Source organism: Hydra viridissima, unplaced genomic scaffold (assembly GCF_058129835.1).
Source record: "Hydra viridissima isolate aposymbiotic clone 2 unplaced genomic scaffold, HvirCarnegie_v1 scaffold_15, whole genome shotgun sequence".
Taxonomy (NCBI): Eukaryota; Metazoa; Cnidaria; class Hydrozoa; order Anthoathecata; family Hydridae; genus Hydra; species Hydra viridissima.
Window position 1 is genome coordinate 7,039,104 of NW_028324314.1, and position 19,684 is coordinate 7,058,787.

Here is a 19,684-nt window from a genome sequence, read left to right on the forward strand (position 1 = left end):
AATAAAGTAAAAAAAACAACAACATTTGAATAACATGTTAAAAATTAATCTAAGAGTAAATATAGTATAGTTGATTGTGTTATAAAAAAGATTAATGAGTCTCATGTAGAAATTTACAAATAAACATTTGCATTTTGATTTTAGTCTAACTGGTGAGGTGAAAACTTATGATGGAAGATGCAATAAAAATTCTCTCGGTTAAGTTTAATTTATCCCAGGAGTTACTTCAAAATATTGGGAATGATTCAACACATATTTCAAACTGGTTAAATGTGTTGGGAAAATATGTTCTTGACAATGAGAAAATTAAAGAAGATCACTTATCCAAAGAATCTATCTTGAGAAAAGAAAGATTAAATGCAGGTTTATATTTTCTCCTGATTTTGTAAAAATTATTTGTTGAGTTTTTTGTGTTTGTTTAGAAGTTTTTTTTTGAGTGAAACAATAAAACAAAATATCTTAATACTTAAACATCAAATAAAATCAATTAATTTAATCCTTAAGCTAATGTATTGGATTTCTCTTGTATTATATGTATGTATGTATGTATATATGTATGTATGTATGTATGTATGTATGTATGTATGTATGTATGTATGTATGTATGTATGTATGTATGTATGTATGTATGTATGTATGTATGTATGTATGTATGTATGTATGTATGTATGTATGTATGTATGTATGTATGTATGTATGTAGCACATGATGAACCAAGTTTCTGATCTCATAATGTTTTTCAAAAGAAAGATTTTATGATGAGATCTGAAAATTGATGCATCTTGTAATGTGAAGAAACTATCTTCTCAGTGACAAGTAAAAAAAAAATAATACAGTGATTGTATTTTTTATTATTTTAAGGATCTTTAAAGTTTTTATATAGTTTTTAGATAAATATTTATGTACTACTTTTGATATGAATAAAACATCAAATATTATATTTAGAGTACCAGCTTAGTCAGCTGGATAAGCAACTTATTTCATGTAATACAAAGTTGTCAAAGTATGAACAAACCTTAGTGGAAATCAAACTCAAGCTAGAAAAGGCAGAAGAAACTTTATCAGTTTATGAGAATAAGCTTTCTGATGCAATCAATGAGAAGAGTAATCTAATTTCTGAAACTGTGAGTTGCTATTTATTTAATAAATTTTAATTGGTTTAAAAAAATAAGTTGAATTTTAATTGTGTATTAAAAGTATTTCACTAAAACATTCTGTTTAGTTAGAAGACTATACTATTTTAAAGAATTTTTATGTAAGACAAGCCCTAAAACTAAGTGTTTTAGATGTAATATCTTATAAGTCAGAAGTTAACATAATTTTTACTAACATCACCAATATAAAATATTTTACTTATACTATGCTAAGCATTACTTGTTAATTGGTTTAAATTTGTTTGTTTACAGAATGAGTATAGCATGTACCCATGCTATATTCACTCTGTAAACAAACTTATTTAAATCAATTTAGTCTAAGTCTTATCAATTATTAAAGTATGATACAAATTAGAACACATCATATTCAAATTACAATCTTACACATATTTTTACTTAGGTTTCTTAATGTTTTTACTGATTATTTTTTAGCAATTAGTTTAAAAATGTTTTTGCCTATCATTGATATTTTCTGAAATAATCTTCTTTTTATTTTTAATTTATATAAAATATTTATGTTGAGTTTCAGATTTTTTTCTTAGATTAAAAAAAAAATCAATCAAATATTCTTTATTTTCTCATGGTTCTTCAAATAACTGTAATTGATAAAATAAGATATTTGATGATCTCAAAATATTTTGGAGAATAGTAAAAGTTTTTCTTTTTTAATAAATTTGAAAAAGAACAGAACAAATGGAATTTAGCAGTTGCAATATCAGGTAAGTAAGGTGGATGCGGGAGAACCTTTCATTGTAGCTCCTGGATATCAGTTTTTGTAAGATTTGTAACACAGGTCTGGAACTGTCATGTTGCAGGACCAGTTCATAAGGAAGATTTGGTCATTTTTGCTAGACAGCTAAACCTTTTTGTCTGAGCTCTGTTGGCTGTAGACTTTTGTATTGATTATTTATTTTCTGTCAAGAAATTACCAATGAAGAATGTCCTCCATTCCCCACCATACACAGAGCATAATTTTTTATGAATGGGGACCCTACTTGACACACTGTTATTTACTTATTTTTGTTCAACAATTCTTTTTGTGGCTTCATGTTAATGAAAAGGCACCATTTTTCATCTCAGGTGACAATTAGAGATAAAAATAGCTGGGGTTGTTAGGCAGCCAGGTGATGTCTAGCAAATAAAGAAGCAATAACAGCAAATCTCTGATTTGTTGTTATTGCTAATAACAGCAAATCTCTGATTTGTTGTTTTGTCATTTTGTTGTTTCAAAACAAATGTTTCTGGCAGCTTGAGCAGCATTGGGTTTAGCTGGATTATGATTATAGTAAAAAAGATGGTGTTGTTAAAAAAAAGATTAAGAAAATAAGATTAAGTATGATAAATTATTATTTATTTTTTAAACAAACAGTAACTGCTAATGATGATAAAAAAACTGCGCACAAGTGTACCAAATTTATCCTTCAATTAATTTTTTAGTGCTGCCTTTAAACTTTTTTCAACAATTTTTGACTATCATGTAAATTTAGCTATTATGTAAATTTATGTCTCATTTAAAGTTTTTAAAAAGTTGAGTTTAGGTGTAAAATCTTAGTTAATTAGAGTAAATGTTCACTTTGGTTTTTTTCTAAAAATTCCGCAAAAAGTTAGGGAGAAAAACCAGTTAGCTGAGAAACTAAACAATCTATAATAGATTTAAATCTAGTTGGTTTCAATAGTAATGAAATAGTTCAAACTTTCAAGATTGTATCCCATTCATGTACATTGAGAACCATTTAGAAATTTAAAGATATTGTTATTATGTTTTATTGTCAACTGTTAGTTGATATTTAAGCATTGCTATAGGTAAGAATAATAAGTTTTAGGGGCCACTCACAGAGGCTAAAAATCCAAAAGATAACCTTTTTTTTAGGTCATAATTTAAGCTCTAGCTAATTATTTTACAAAACAGATTTTAGCAGAGTATTAGTTTGTATAAAAGTGTTAGTGTTGGCACTTAATTGTTTGTGTCCATCTTTACAACTTAGTATAGGAGTAACAGAAGTACAACTGTAGCTGTAAGACTCCCAAATTCCAGTGTGCTTGTTGCTACAGTGGAAGTAATCATGTGTCTCACACCATGTGCTTTTAGAACATTCACTAAATAATCATGGCAACAAGAAGCAAAACTAATATCTGACTGATAAGTCAAACAATCAATACACTTCTGAAAAGTGCAATATAGTGAAGAAATCAAAAAAGTTACATGATGAAATACAAGTGTCAAAGAAAAAAAATTACATGATGAAATGTAAGTGTTAAAATAAGGGATGGAAGTCAGAATATCAATTGGAATAAAAAAAAAAGGTATACAAGAATGTTTACAAGATCTTTTTGATATTGCACATATTAATGCTGGATCATTCCATATCAAATCACCTAATGGTCCCCAGGATACCACCTCAAATTTGCTTCAAATTTTGACAAATTTGCTTCAAATTTAGTTTAAAAGGATACTTAATAGCGCAAGTAATATTACGTTTCAAAAAATCAAAATCAAAATCAAAAATGCTGAAAGTAGAAGTGTATATACACATGAAACACAAGTACACTAATTTCTTTTTCTCTGGTTTATATTACTCATGATACTGTCATAATCATTATTAACAAGTTTTAAGTTACGAGCTCTTCTACCCTTAATGGCTGGAGCATTTATTTGACATATTACTTAGTCAAATGGAAACCAACACTGACTTGATTGTGCATCATTAGTCCATTTTAAATTTAATTTGTTTCTATGCATAAATATTACATTAACATCTTGGTTTTCATTACAAATCTTAAGCACAAGCCCTATGTACCATTCATCATTGTAAAAACATGCAATGTATTTACCAGGTTAAAAGTTTGAAGGATTTTTTTTTTTGCCAAGTTAATATTATTCAGTAAATGGGTATCAAAGACAGTATCACTAGAGATTCTCTGTAAAAATAATTTGTCTCCACCTGGTACAAAATTGTGATAGCTTCTTGTGCCTGGGATTGTGCTCATCTCTTCATATCGTTTCTTTTAGTTAAAATAAGTTTCATGGTTATTGATATCATCACTTGAAATGTAAAATATGTTAACACCTTTAATGTTTTTTTCAGCCCATGTAAACATTTCATTTGTTGTAAGAATCTGGTTTGCTTTGCTGCTCGTAGACTTGCTTTTGCTGCTTCTCTTTTCATAGTTCCTCCTATTCCAGCACATGGACTTTTGCCATGGGATGTACCAAAGAAGTGATGCTCAGCATTTATATTGTGATCTTCAAGATGGTACATTAAGTTTAACAGACATTTGTAATTTTTGTACTGTGATACAGCACCATCACTGAAGTATTTTACTTTATTGATTGTGGGTAGTTTGATTTTAATCATTGGTAGTAACTTTGTGAGAAAACAATGAACTGTTGTTTGGTCATGGCGAAGATGGTCAGATATTGTACAATAGCATTCACATTTGAGTTGATTTTTTTCATCTTTGTAATAAACAGCAAATGGATGTGAGGTAGCTTGATCGGTTTGCCAAGAAAATCCTTGTACAGCATCTTGCACAAGAAAGCTATAGTTCCCTGCAACATCCATAAGAATAAAACAAGTGTGTTGATCTAACAGTTTTTTTGCCTCTGATAAGTAGGAGAATTGTGCTTCTTTGATAAAGTGGTGATGACAAAGGTCATACAAAGTTTCACTTAGAGTTTCAATAAACTCAATAATGCTTGTTTGTATTGTGACAAGTGCAGTTCGATCAGTTGATATCTATTGTTTGTATGTGATCTGATTGTCAAAATCAAAATCCTTATTTTCAAACACATTTTCCGAGTAAGTCTTCAAATTTACTTTACTGGGGCAGTTAGAACAAAGATGAAACATGCAGCTTCGACTATCTATATTACAAACACAAACTTTGATCAAATCTTTGTAATATATTAAATGGCCCTTAGGTAAAGCAGTGCACATCAACTTAACATTTTGGTGATAAGAACATACGCATAAGAACTGATAAGAATTTCTGAACCCAAATTAGAATTAAACAGGAACAAATTATCTTCTCACATATATGTTGTACAAAAGCCAAATTTCCTTCAATTCAAGGATTGCTAGTTATTTTTCAGACTAGTAGACATGTCATGCACAAAGCTAATTACCATGGTGTGACCTAACAAAGTCCTATGCTTTAAGAAAGTCCTAACTTAAGAAATGACAAATTTTGTATATATAAAAGAAACATTTGCGGAAAAAAACTTTGTTGTTTTAACTAGATATCTAGCTAGATAAAATAACTAAATTTTTTTCTCTAAATGTTTGTTTTATGTATACAAAATTTGTCATTTCGTAAATTAAGACTTTCTTAAAGCATAGGACTTTTTTAGGTCACACCACGGTATATTGATTTGGCTTTTATTCTAAATTTGAAAGGTATCTATTTTTACTTTTGACTAGTCACATGATTCATTTTCCATGCAGTATTAATATAGTATGCATACTATATCACTTGATAACCCAAATTAATCATGTCCAAGACTAAGATTTAAAACCCTTAATCTTTTCTTTATTTTATCAAAAAAACGTTTTAACTTATATTTTACCCAATTTTTTTAAAATTACTTCAAGTCCATTGAATTATCTAAATGAGCACAAAGGAAAATACCAAACTATCAGAAGTATAACGGGAAAGCAACACTGATAGACTGTAAGAATTGAAGATGGAACAATGAATCAAAACTTTGAAATCTTTAGTTATATTATAAAGTCTTTGTATGACCTTAAATAAGAAAAAGAAGAAAAGAAAAAAAAAAAAGAAAAATTATTCAGTATATGGTACAAAATGTCTCACTTGGAGATGGAAGTATGATAGTATAAGACCCTTTTGTTATATCCAGGATGACTTGCACAGAATGATACTTTCCTAAAACAGCTACCACAGTGTTTTGCACCTCCATCAATACTTTCTAATATATCCAAGTAAGCTAGGGGTTTGTCTTAAAGTTAAAGTAAGTAGCTACCTGTAAGTAAATAAGAAAACAGTGAAAACAGTTATAACAATCTACAGGCTTTAAATCATAGAATTCTCAGCAGTCTTTGTGCTTAAACTCTGGCTTGTTTTTAATAAACTAAACAGAATTGTAAAAGCAAAGCAAGTTACATGTGTAATACCTTTGATTTTTATTGCAGAAATGATGCTGTAAAAGTGTGATCATTTAATATATCTGCAAACAATGGCTACTTAGATGAATCAAAAATTTAGATTAAATTTTTAAAATATCTTTCAATATTAAGACAATAAATTTTCACAAATAAAAAAGGAAAAAACTTTTGATCAGTACGATGTGGTAAACAAGATTTTATCTTCGATAGTTTCATAGTTAAATGAGATGTTATTTATGCATGTGTTGGATAAAAGTATCTCAATAGATTAGCTCATTTTTAGTTGGTTGAACTTAATCTAATCATAAGCAAACTTGCTAATTCATAAAATACATTTTCCAGAATGACTGTAAAAATACTTCATCTTGTTTTTATTAAAAAAATGATTATTTCTTAGGAACAATATCGCCAACAGTGCAACCGTCTTGAGCAAGAGAAATCTGACTTTGCAGAAATTTTAGAGAAGAAAAATTCAGAGATAGATAGAATTAATGAGGAATGGTCTGATATGTCAAACAAGTTGAGTGAGGCAAATAAAGTTCGTTATCGTCTTCAATATGAACTTGATGAAATCAAGAACTCAGATATTCGTAAGGAGTTTAAAGAAAAACGCCTTGAACAAGAAAAATCAATGCTGCTTCAACAGTTAGAAGATATAACAAATGAATTAAAACTTAAATCAGAACTTTTGATTCAAGCGCAGAGAGATCAGACCTCCAAACTTATTGACATAGAATCAAAATATGAAATAAGCAACCAAGAGAATATTCAACTAAGGAGTAATTTAGAAATTTACAAAGACACTTGTTCTGAACAAGAGAAAAAGTTAAAACTATTGATGTCAAAGCTTGAGAAAATATCTGAAGAAAATGTTGAACTTCAACACAACATGCAACAGGAACTCTCCTCTCAAACTAAGCTTGTTGAACTTTACAAGGTAGTTTCTAAAATATTTTGTTTCTATATTAATTATAACTTTTGGTAAAAACAAATTCTTGTTTTGTAATCAAAATCAAAAGAAAAGTATTCTGAAATTCATCATTATTTTAATTAGTTTGTATTATAATTTTAGTAAATGTATGTAAAGTCCAAAGTAGATCAGGAAAAAAGATAATTGAAAAATTAAAAAAAAAAAAAAAAATTATGTTGAAAATGAATTTAAAACGTTTTTTTTTGTTACTAATCAACAGATAAAAAATATGATGATTTTGTAATTTGAATTGGGTTTTCACAATTACTTTTCTGTTTAAGGATGATCGAGACCATGCAAAAAACAAACTTAGTGAAATTTCTGCAGCGTTTTCTGAACTACAAGCATTTGTTTTACAAGTCAATAAAGGTTTGACATAGTCATCTTGTAAAAGTGTGAATCAGTTTGTTCAAAAATAAGAACTATTTTTGTTGCTAAAAGAGTTTTATACTATCTGTTTAGAGAAGTCAATATTGGCTGAAAACTTACAAGAATCTGAAAAAGTTAAAGAGTCTACAATAGAAACCTTGAGTAGGTTAATTTTTCTAATTTTTTTTTTGACTCTTTTTTAAAAGACCTCCCTTTTGAAAAACTTGAATGTATAATTTGATAAATCTTGTCCAGGCTTTGACTATTCCAATAGTCATGATGAAATTACAAATAAAAGTGATTCTTAAAAAATATTTGCTTAAAAAAATGTAGAAAAAAGTTCAAAAATACTTTGGATCATAATTTGATAAATACAGGCTGTCAGGTAATTTTTTTCTTTTTTTTTTTCTTTCGATTTTTTCAATTTTGAAAATTGAAAAACTGAAGAAAAAAAATGACAACAAAAAAGACCAATAAAAAATGAAAACAGGCTGTCAAGTTGTCATTTTTTTCATTTTGTTTATTAGCCTCTTTTGTGAATTCCTTTTTTTTTTTTTCTTTTTTTGAAAGTTTTTTCAATTTTCATAATTGAAAAAATTTAAAAAAAAACATAACAAAAAAGACCAATAAAAAAATGAAAAAATAGACAACTTAACAGCCTGTGAAAAGACTAACAACTTGACTGCCTGTAAGTAGTTTGTTAAGTACTTGATCTCAGGAGTAGTATTGACTAAGAACCTAGGTAACAAAGAAGGAAGTATTTGTTAACATGTGCACTAATCCCTATATTGGAGTTTTTCACTGCCAGAAAACAGACTCTAAATCTTTCAAAAAAATCCATCCAATTTATTATTCATAAATGTTGGAAGAACCAAAGAATTTAATGAAGATGTTGATGAACCAACTGAAATCACTAAAAATGAATCAGGTTAGAAAAATTGAATTGTTAGTTTGATAATATTGACTTTTCATTATTTTTTGTATCTAATGTTTTTAATTTCTTTATTGATTTTTTAGGTGTCTGCATACTCCAAGTATAATAGTCAAAAAATCTTTTAATTAGAACTTTGAAAGCTGCCTTAAGAAAAAGAAAATCTCTGAAACAGACTGCCTGATTATTACAGCAAAGAGTATCCTAATAAAAATAATAGGAGGTAATTAACTTCTAAACTACCAAGTCTTTTGTCTATGAGAGTTTGCTGTTCTCACTTGAAACAGATGTCTTTAAAGATTTAATTTGCTTTTTGAAAGCTAATATCAAGCACGGAACTACACATGCCAGATATAAAGTTTGATTGATGCATAACACAACGAAACATTGTGACAAAAGGGAAAATTTTGAAACTTAAAGAGGATTCTTTGAAAAGAAATATCAAGTGGAACCCCATAGTGAGAACCCACATGACCGAACTGGAAGTTTGGATTGCACTGTAAATTTGCTTCCACATGCAAGTAGCAGTTGGAGATCTATTTCTTAATATGAAAAGACCAGATTTTAATGAGTTTCATTACAATATCAAATTTACATTGCAAAAGAAAACCCATTATTTTTTATATATTTATAATTAATCAAAGCTCCTAAGAAAAATTGGTTTAAAAACCTTCTAGTTAAGTAAGACCAAAATGTTGTACATCTTGTTAAAAAAGACCAAGAAAATGTACATCAGTTGTGTAAAAGGGAGTGGAGATGTTAATTAAGTCTGAAAACTTTTAATTTATTTGTACATAAATACTAGGGGATCTTACTCATTAAATTATTTTTGGATAAAAAATCCCTGTGACTTAGAAATGCTCACCAATTTCAAAAAATATCATCAACTTTAACTAATTTTAAGCTTTTTACAAAAATATTTTAGATTCAAGGTTAATTCACAATATTAGTTTGAGATTATCCTAACTGTTCATTTTTTATATTAAAGGAATTTAAAATGACAATGAAAGATTTAGAATTTAATAATTTTTTAAGATATATTTTCATAAGTTTAAAGCAGTTAATTTGCCAATTTTACTAAAAACAGCTCTATGTAGTTAAATTTGTAATATATAATGTAATAAGTATTATAATGTACCTGTTTTGTAGCTTTGAAACTAAAGCATAAGTATTATGCAGTTTAATCTAATTGTTGCAATTTTTCAAAATCAATAAACTTTATATAATTGCAGATTATTTCTTTCTTATTTCTTTATGCTTATAATAAATAGTTATTTTAAATGACAATAGTTCAAACAGATTTGACAACAAAAATTTTAAAATGATGTGTTGAATTTGATAAAAATCATCATCTGCTTCAAGATTAACACCTTCTCATCATCTGCTTCAAGATCTTCTGCTTAAATCTCATCATCTGCTTCAGGATCAACACCTTCACTTATCTGAAGTAAACAGACAAACCGTTTCGCATGTCACTTTTACACAATTCATAATTGATAACATTTGTTCTACTTTCGCATTTGTAAACAGACAAATTAAAAATAGTTCACATATGTCAAGAGTATTTCTGCATTTCTGGAGCAAAGTATAACTAGAAAAAACTGCAAACTTTCAAATAATATTCTGTGCATTTGTTACTTATAATGAAAAACATACATGTTTTTAATATCATCCATTACATTAAATCCTGTGCTCCAATCATAAATCTAAAAAATAATCAGTAACTTTGCTGATAGCTCTGTCATCAAAAGTAGCATCACTTGCATTTAACAGCTTACTTAAACAAATTAAGTGCTACTACTAAATGTGCAAACAGTCATGAATATCAGAGAAATTGAAAACAACTTTTGATGCTAATTGTGATATTTGGAATTGTTAACTTAGACTGTGTGAGAACATTATTGACTATTAACTACCAATTATTAAATATGTGTCATAAACACACCATAGTTTTCTAAAGTAATTTGTATATGTTTGAGATCAAGAGTTCTGCAAACTTTAGTTGGTTTTGGAATATTTCTCCAAGCTTCAGCCAATCATCATAATTTATGGTACAAATGATATAATTGTAAAAGTACTTCATCAGCAGTTTTAAAGGAGGTAATATATCAAATATATCTTTCGAAGTCTGCTCAAGTCAATGGTTAAAGCAGTGTTTAACTTATAGGCAAGGTGAACCTTCCTTTACTAATATTTAAACTAGCATAAGCACCAAGTTTTACATTTGCTCCACTAACATTTACACCTAATAGATGTTTTGAAATTTAATCCAACTGCATAAGAGTTCTCTGTTGTTTTTATCAAAAATTCTATATTTGGACTTCCATTTTTAGATAAAGAATGTAAACCAATTCCTGCTCAGATACTGCTGAATCTGTGGTTCCATCACTTAGAATGCAATAAAAAATGCCACCTTTTATGAATTATATATTGTTTAAACTGCTGTGTCGATTTAGTCTATAAATATTGTGGCTGCATAGTCAATACAATAAGGACTTTTTATATTTTAAAAGCTTTTTTTTTTCCCACTAAACCAACTAGATAAGTTTATTCAGTGAAGGGATACTCCCTTTTTGATAAAAAGTATATAAAGTTGTTTTTTTTTTTTAGGGCTCTGCATTATATATTTTTACTGTAGCTATATTAGTTTATAAAATATTGAGGATGCTTTTAGAGTAGTAATTCTCTAATTTTGGTTCACAGGGTTATGGGGAAAAAAAAGCCAAAAATAAAAAATGAAAAAGTAAAAATGTAATTGAAAACATGTTGACAAGATAAAAGATACATAATCTAAAACACTTGTTTTTTTTGTACCACAGCAAACTTTATGAACAAAAAAGTTAACAAATATTTATTTTTATTTGTTAGCTAATAAAATTAAAGAACAATCTGTGGAGCTGGAAAATGCAAATAGATTGCTAGAAATTTCTAAGAAAAAGGGTAAGTTCTAAACTTTTAAAGTTCTATTTGTAATAAGACCTTTTTTCAACCTTCACAAGCCTTGACCCAGTGTTTCAGTCTGCTGCCAAGTATCTCATATGCATAACACCCAAACAAAAATTCATTACATGTTTGTTTCTTATCTCCATGTAGGCTGTTTGAAACTATGAGGTGGCCCACAGAGAGAAATAGAATGGGTTAATATCCAGGGAATGAAATTGAGAATTTGCATGATGAGCCAATTCTGTGTGAATTCGGCTCTATGAACAGAAGTGCTATTTTTTTGAAAGATAAATGAGCAGTCTGCATAGTATTTTTCATTAATCTTGACACCATTGTTGACAAAATTGAGAGGAGCTTTAGCAGATTAAATAACAGGAGCAGAAACCATCATTATGAGCAGAGCAACCAATCAGTCTACCACATTTCTTTGCTTCCTGAGGGGACCCTGCAAATATTCTTGAAATTTGATGATTGAATATTTGCTGAACATTGAATAAGTCAGAAAAGGAGTTTATTACAATTAGGGTTTTTAGAGCAAGTAGTAAAGATCCTGCAACCAGACTTAAGACAATCAGTAATTAGGATAGCCATGGTATTGCAGAAAACTGTAGACATTGTTAGATCCAGGGAGTATGTCAATTGGAACATGTTCACCTTGTGATATGCAATCTGATTAATATTTTACACACAGACAGTAATGAAAAGTCTATTTAATATCCAAATATAACAGGTATAGGGTGTAAGATTAACTAATTGTGCTAAAACATGCAACACCAGTAACAGTAAAAAAGAAAAAATTACAAATTTGATTTGTATTATGCCATGTTTTCATTCTTGTTAAAGTATTTTTTTTTTTTTTTGCTAATAAAATTAGATGGTCATATAAAAAATGAAGATTTGTCTTCTATTTCACCAATGGCTGCTGCCACAAGTGCAATTCTTAAAAAGGGGATGACACTAACTCAGGTAATTTTTATATTTAAACATTTTTATTATTTTTCCTTTGTAAAAGATGTAAAGAAAATCTTTGTTCTAAATTCTTTTTGAATACTTGCAAAAGATTAATTTTTTGTTTTATTAAAAATAAGTATGCAAATGGTTTACTTTGAAAGCTAGAAAAATTAAAGCATGTACACGAAATAAATGTGAAAATAGAAAAACAACTAAAAAAAAGTACTCCTCAATTTTTATTTCGAACCAAGTAATAATTTTAATACAATAATATAAGAAGATCAAACATTAAAAAAAAAATTCATTATTCCCGTGGGAATCTAATAAAATTTCAAGCTTTTGCTTTAGTGGTACCCATAAGCTTGCGCACAGAATAAGAATCAAAACTATTTGATGCTTTTTTAAATGATATTTTAATATCTTTAATGTTTCTGCAAAGCTTTTCTGTTTTTTTCATTTTTCTTTTAATAATAGCCCAGTACTTTTCAATAACTCTCAATTCTGCGCAGTTTTGAGGATTTTCTGTTTTAGGCACAAATTTCACATTATTCTTTTTATACCATTCCATAGCTAGTCTACAATAATGAATTGATGCTAAATCAGGCCAGAACACAGGTCTGTTATTGTGTGATTTAATGAGAGGTAAAAGGCGTTTTTGTAAACATTCTTTAACATATATTTGACCAGAAAGTGTGGACTGAGAAATATAAGGTGCTGATTTTTTGCCACAACTGCAAATAGCTTGCCAAATGAAAGCTTTTTTAGCAAACTTGTCATGTTTTGTGTATTTAAATTTCTTATCTGCTTTTCATGTTTTGTGTATTTAAATTTCTTATCTGCTCTATATTAGGCAATATAATAAACAGCACCAGGAATTTGTTGATGATCGTACTTGATATAAGTTTCATCATCTTCAATAAAACAGAAATTTTTAGAAATAAAATTGTCATACAACTTTCTGCCGCGGGTTCTTGCACTTTTTTGTTGGGTTTCAGAACGGTTGGGCACTTTTTGTGCTTTGAAAGAATGAAAACCATGTTTGTTTCTAACTTTTGCAACGAAACTATGAGAAACTCCATATATTTTTGCGCGTTCCCTGAGTGAAAGGCTTGGGTTATTCTTAAAACTGTTAACCAGTTTTCTAATTAGTTTTATATCTTTAAAACCTTCCTTTCTTCCACCACCAGATTTGCGTTTGATCGATTTTGTTTGAGAAAAACGTTGAATAACACGACTAACGGTGTATGGATGTATTTGCAACGATTTTGCTATCGAATTGTAGCTAAAAATTAGGATTTTGTAAATATTTGTGCATAATTTTTTCTCTTACGTCTTCTTCTTTTGTCATTTTTAAAACTAATTTCAAGTTAAATCCAAAAACTAACATATTTTTTTGTAACCACAACATGTTGTAAACAAAATACAAAACAATTAAAAAGATTTTAATACAACCACTGAAAAAAAATGACGTGCTTTTTCTTTCACATTTATTTCGTGTACACGCTTTACTTTGCCAGTGAATAAAATACTTGTCTGTGTGATGTCATACATTTTCTTCTAGACAATATTTAAATATTTTTGATTTTTATACAATCCTGTGTCCTAGTAAATATTAAGAATTTGAGAAACCTATTCATTAAGTTAAAACCAAGTTGAGTATACAAGCATTTGTGGGTATAGGGAATCCAAAAATTCAGTTTAAAAAGGTTATAAACAAACAGAATACAAAAAACTAGCAATGTCAACAAGTTTTTGAGAAAATTAATACATTTTTCTTTTTTGTGTGAATTGTATTCACACAAAAAGAAAAATGGTTGTCCAAAGTCTCTGATCTCCCTTTTTTTTTATTTCCTTATTTATTATGCACATGAAGCATCATTGTTTATGAATTTTAGTGAGAAGGCTTACCTAGCAACATAACGAAACAACAATTATTTCAGTAGTCAGTCTGTCCCCCATTTGCAGAGAGACAATCTGCAATCGTAGCAGGACAGTTCTCTACAATGGTCATGATGTAAACTCATCAAAAACTGCATTAATCATCTACTTATGTATTTGAGTTTGTGGCTGGCAAAACACACTCTCCTCCTGCAAGCAATTCCACAGGTGCTCAATTATGTTAAGATTGGGAAAATTTCCTGGCTAATTCTTCCAAAGTAGAATGTCATGTTTCTTTAGTTATGATGGTGAAAAGGAAATGAACCACTGAAATGTTGCTTTGCAAATTGAAACTGATAAATGTAACAAGTCATACAAGTTACATTATTACACTTGCTATCCTGTCTGACATGTTCCACTGTCAGAGTGACTGTTTTGGAGTCTTTTTTTGATTTAGTTTACAATACTGGGTATAATACATTATAATAATTAAGTTTGATTATAAATCTGTATTATTGGATTTTTGTTAACTGCATAATTTATAGATTATAGAGTAGCTAAATTATATAAAATAAACAAAAATTTCTTTTAAGTATTGAAAGTTAAGCTAATTAAAACTACTCGTAAAAATCTTTACTCTGACAATCAAACAACTCCAATAACAATATCTTTACTTTAAAGTAAAGATTTTATATTTAGACTAAAACCATTTCCTAACATTGTATTATACATTTAACTCATGCTTGTCATTGCATTATACATTTAATTTATGATATTTTCATGATATTTTTAAAAACAAGCGTCAATATTCAGGTTTACAATTTGTTATTTACTTTGATGAAAATCTGAAAAATGCGTGACAACTTAATCAGGTGATTTGCTAGTTAGGAAAAGCTCTTTCAAGATGCAGTGAAAAAGCCAAATTTACTTAGACATAAAGAAAATTAAAGTTAAGAGACAAATTTTAAATGACTAGGAAAGGGCAAGACTTATATTGTGTTCATAGGATTAGACATGTATGAAATGAAAATAGCTTGAATTTTTTGCTTCACTATCTGAATAACCTAGATTACAACTTTATATTCTACTGCACTTAGGGTGCTTATTATTTTGGATTTATTGTTTGTCTTTCACCTTTATCATGGTCTTCTTAGATTAAAGCTAGTATCGGTCAAGAACATTCTTGATCTATTACTATTTAGTGTGAGACTAATTATTGTACTTATATCAAATTAAACATTTTTTCAAATTTAGGAACAATATAGAACTTAAGCATAACACTATGAAATGTTTAGTTTCTTTAACCTTTAATTCTATCCCTCATCTTTTAGAGTTTTTATGTCCTTTTAAAAAGTTTTAATTGACATACTTTGAAGATTTGTTTTTTAATTTTAGATTTATACAGAATATGTGAAAGTATCTGATCAGCTTGCTGTGGAAAAGGAAGAGAATTCCAGGCTAAAGATTTATATGGAACAAATTTTAAGAGTATTTATTTTTTTGATTTTATTATATTTATCTCTGGTTGTTTAATAAGGAAATTGTAAAATTAGTTGTTATAGTAGTTCAATTCTTTTTCTTAATACTACACAGTAATCAATGTAATATAAATACAGCTAATTATAATTATACCTAAATAAAATTACATTGCTATATGAACAAAATACAAAAATGTAATGCTAAACAAAACACAGTTAACTTTTGCTGCAAAGTTTGTGTCTATCAAGAGTCTTTAAAACAATGGAAAATTAAAGTTAAATCATCAATATTTACATGTATTTTTCTTAACTATCAGTAAAAATTTGAAATTGAAACATTTCTAAAATTTTTCTCTTTTTTTTAAAAGGAAGTTGAAGAAAAAGCTCCAATGCTGTTGCAGCAGAAGGAAGATTATGATTATGCTACTAAAACTATTGAAAGTTTATCCCTCAAGCTTGAACAAAATATAAAGGTATCACAGTTCAACTATTTTCTCTTTTTTAATTTCAAACTATGTTTATGTAGGGAAATTTTACTTAATAGGTTTCTTCTATTTTTATGTTGTAATAATTTTAATGCTGTTTTTATATTATTCTCAACAGAAATAAAGTCTACACAAAGTTTGTTTTAATACTGGCATTACACATGTTTTGGGAATTTTAAATGCAGAATTATCAGAATTTAAAAACAAGAATGGCAATGGATCCCATAGTCCTAATACTGATCCTTAAGATTTACTTAAGATTCCCAACCTGAAAACTATACCATATGACAATAAAATTATAACATTAATTAGTAACACTGTTAGTAACATAACATTTTTATCTTATAAGACTTTTTTTACTGCATAATTCTTTAGGCGTTGGATTGTACATAAAAAAGTATTGGGTTGTCAATTTGATTCATTACTCTGCTTTTTAACTCCTTGATATTCCTTTTTTTAACCTAAAAAAGTAATAAAAAGTTAAATTACTGAAGAGGACAATTAGCACAGTTTTGTAGAGCAAAGAACTGTAATGAATAAATATTAGACACTTTGTGAAACACCATAAATCGTTGTATTATAAGATAAAATGTAAAAACGCCACAAAATTATTCCCCAACCCAATAGATTTTTAATATAGGATAATTTTCCCAAAAAAAAAATTAAATCGCAATTTCGAAATATGTTTTTCTAAGAATATGTTTGTAAACAAAATCAAAACAAAATTAAACAGTAAAAATTTTTCCTATAAGTAAAAATAATTTTTACATATAATATAAGGCACTAAAATAAAGGTATTAGGCTATGAATTTTAGTGGTTTCAGTGTCCTTGGTATAATCATAGTTTACTTTAATGTTATCTGGATGTAACCATGCAGGTTAATAATGTAAATATTGTGGAATATTGAAAATTTGAATCAAGTTTTATTTTTTGAATAATCAATAAACTTAAGTTATTTGTTTTAATCATAAAAATTTTTGTGAAATACTTTATTACTAACATTACTGTTTATCATATTCACAAAACAACTTAAGTAGTGAAAATTTGACTAAGTAAAATTTACAAGATAAGCAAGTTCCCAACTTTTAAAAATCTTGAAAATGGATCTCAATTTTTTTTACTGAAGGCTGGACAAAGTTAAATTTAGTTAAGTTTTCATTTCCTAATCTCAGATTTTGTATGTAAACCTTTAATAAAAACTACTGTCAATATATACAACTTTTAGCAATTGGTAGTACTTTCAGCAAGTTATTAAAAGCACTATAAGGTCTCTTGTGTTTTTGTATAAATACTGTAAAAGTGAAGTTGAAAAACAAGCAGTTAAAGGTTCGATTTAGTAGCAAAAAGAAAAATAATGTTAATATTACTTTTTATTTTGATAATAATTTTAAAAGTACTTTTTGTTTCAAAATTTTATTTACTGTGAATGTAGTTTTATTTTTTATAAAAGAAAACTCGTTAATCAAAATGAACTTCTTAGTAATTGAACAATCAGGAGTATTACTCTGAAAAGTTCCAGCAAAAAATAAATTTAGAAAATAATAAAATTGTAATGAAAACTTATGAATAAATTTAAGGAATTTGGTGGTAAAATTCTGATGAGAAAAAAGTTTATGAGAAGTCTATGTTGCAACTACACTACCAGGGGTCACTACTATAAAACTCATTCCGATCGAAGTTAAAAAAATCGTAAACCCGATGACTTTCATTCGATTCGACAAAATAGGTGTAAACCTGATAATCCCAAATAGCCTCTGCTATAAACATTTTTTTTCGTATCATAAAAACTTTCGTAAATATTAGCGGGTTCATAAAAAAAAACAAAAAGATATTATCTAGTTAATCAATTGTTTTTTTACATTTTGTTTTGTTTATATTATGGACAGTTGTGCAAAATTTCAACTAAATGCCACAAGAAAAACAAATTTCAAAAAAGAAATGTAAGTAAACTCAATATCCTTATCTTAAATATACATTATAGGGGAACATGATGTAAGATGACGAATGGGGCAAGATGAAATTATGTTTTTATCTTCAAAACTCAACTAAATATGAAATCTGACTGTAGCTAAGAGGGAAGTAGATTACATCTGCTAGATTTATTTATGCTTTTTTTATAAATATTATTTTCGGAATCAAAGATAATTATTAAAAAGGTTTTTCCTATATTAAGGGAAAAAAAAAATTTATCTACTTGTATTTGATTTATTTCATCATTACATCACCAGCCAAAGGTAAGCAAGAATTTCTCATTCACTTTGCTCAATTTGGAAGCCATACAAGTAGTATTAAGCTATGATAACTTATTTATGTAGAGTTCTGAATCATTTTAAAGATTAAGTAGCCTAGGGGCAAGATGAACGAGGCAAGATGACTCGTTTGTCCTTTCGCCAAAGTACATGTTTTACCATAAACCTGTAATGTAACAACTTTTGTGTAGCTTAGTCATTATTACATTGTTTTATTATGCATTAAAATGTTTTGTTTGACATTTGCTTTATATTGTTGTGTTGGAATTTGCTATGAACTGATTAATAGACTTTTTTTTGCAAACTATATAAATATATAGTTTAATTGTTAAAAAAATTACATAACCGTTTGTATTATATATCTTATTAACTAGAATTTATGGTATGATAATTTGAGATAACTTTGGTTAATGAGTTTTTTCCAGGCTATTTTTAATTTTTATATGGGTTTTTTTTATACATATGTGACGCATAATAATTTTTTTTCCACTTTTTGATAAAGTTTTACTTATTGGAACAGTTATTGAATAAGATATAAGTGCTTTTCAAAATGTTCGTCATCTTGCCCCATGTTCCCCTACTTATTTCCAATTACGAATCTTTCTGTGAAATTACCACAGTCCTACGTTCATATGTTTTAGGAGTTTTAAGACATTCTTTATCAATTTACAAGACCTGCTAATCAATGTTTTATTAAAAGATTAAAACCATTAAATAGTTATAAGTAATTTTTTCACTGTAATTTTCCTATGTTATAGACATACCACAAAGGCAATAATATGTCATAGAACTTCTAATTAAAAAAAAAAATTTTCTAAGGCATAACAAAGACAGGCACACAGCCACAATTAAATAGTAATTTTAAAGTAGTGAAATTATTAACATGTTAAATAATTTTCATGTTAAATAATTTTCTTCACATTACATCAAAGTTGTTCTTTACTATTGTTGTTGCCTGTTTGTGTCGACCCTATACATAATACTATTCTCACACTTAGTGCATTATATTTAATGTGCTTTAATGTTTTTTATCCAAGGGGACAGAAAAAAGATGCCTACATAGCTCGAGTGTCATTGAGTTTGTCACAAAAATTCGGCAGACTGGATTAAATAATTCAAAGATGTTTTAATGAGAAGATTTGGTGAAAA

General features: G+C 27.8%; 1 protein-coding gene across 2 annotated transcripts in view; it reads left to right on the forward strand.

The window, feature by feature from the left end:
- LOC145193542 (nucleoprotein TPR-like) overlaps window positions 1-19,684 on the forward strand; it is a 90,984-nt gene that overhangs the window by 14,438 nt on the left and 56,862 nt on the right. Inside the window, exons 2-10 of one of the 2 annotated variants that reach the window (XM_090072707.1) lie at window positions 143-363; window positions 946-1,124; window positions 6,678-7,217; window positions 7,532-7,619; window positions 7,713-7,781; window positions 11,419-11,490; window positions 12,368-12,459; window positions 15,718-15,810; window positions 16,169-16,273. In XM_090072707.1, coding sequence (XP_089928833.1) covers window positions 168-363; window positions 946-1,124; window positions 6,678-7,217; window positions 7,532-7,619; window positions 7,713-7,781; window positions 11,419-11,490; window positions 12,368-12,459; window positions 15,718-15,810; window positions 16,169-16,273 — 1,434 coding nt within the window. In that variant the 5' untranslated portion in view covers window positions 143-167. The remainder of the gene's footprint in view (window positions 1-142; window positions 364-945; window positions 1,125-6,677; window positions 7,218-7,531; window positions 7,620-7,712; window positions 7,782-11,418; window positions 11,491-12,367; window positions 12,460-15,717; window positions 15,811-16,168; window positions 16,274-19,684) is intronic. The other variant, XM_090072708.1, reaches the window with a different exon arrangement.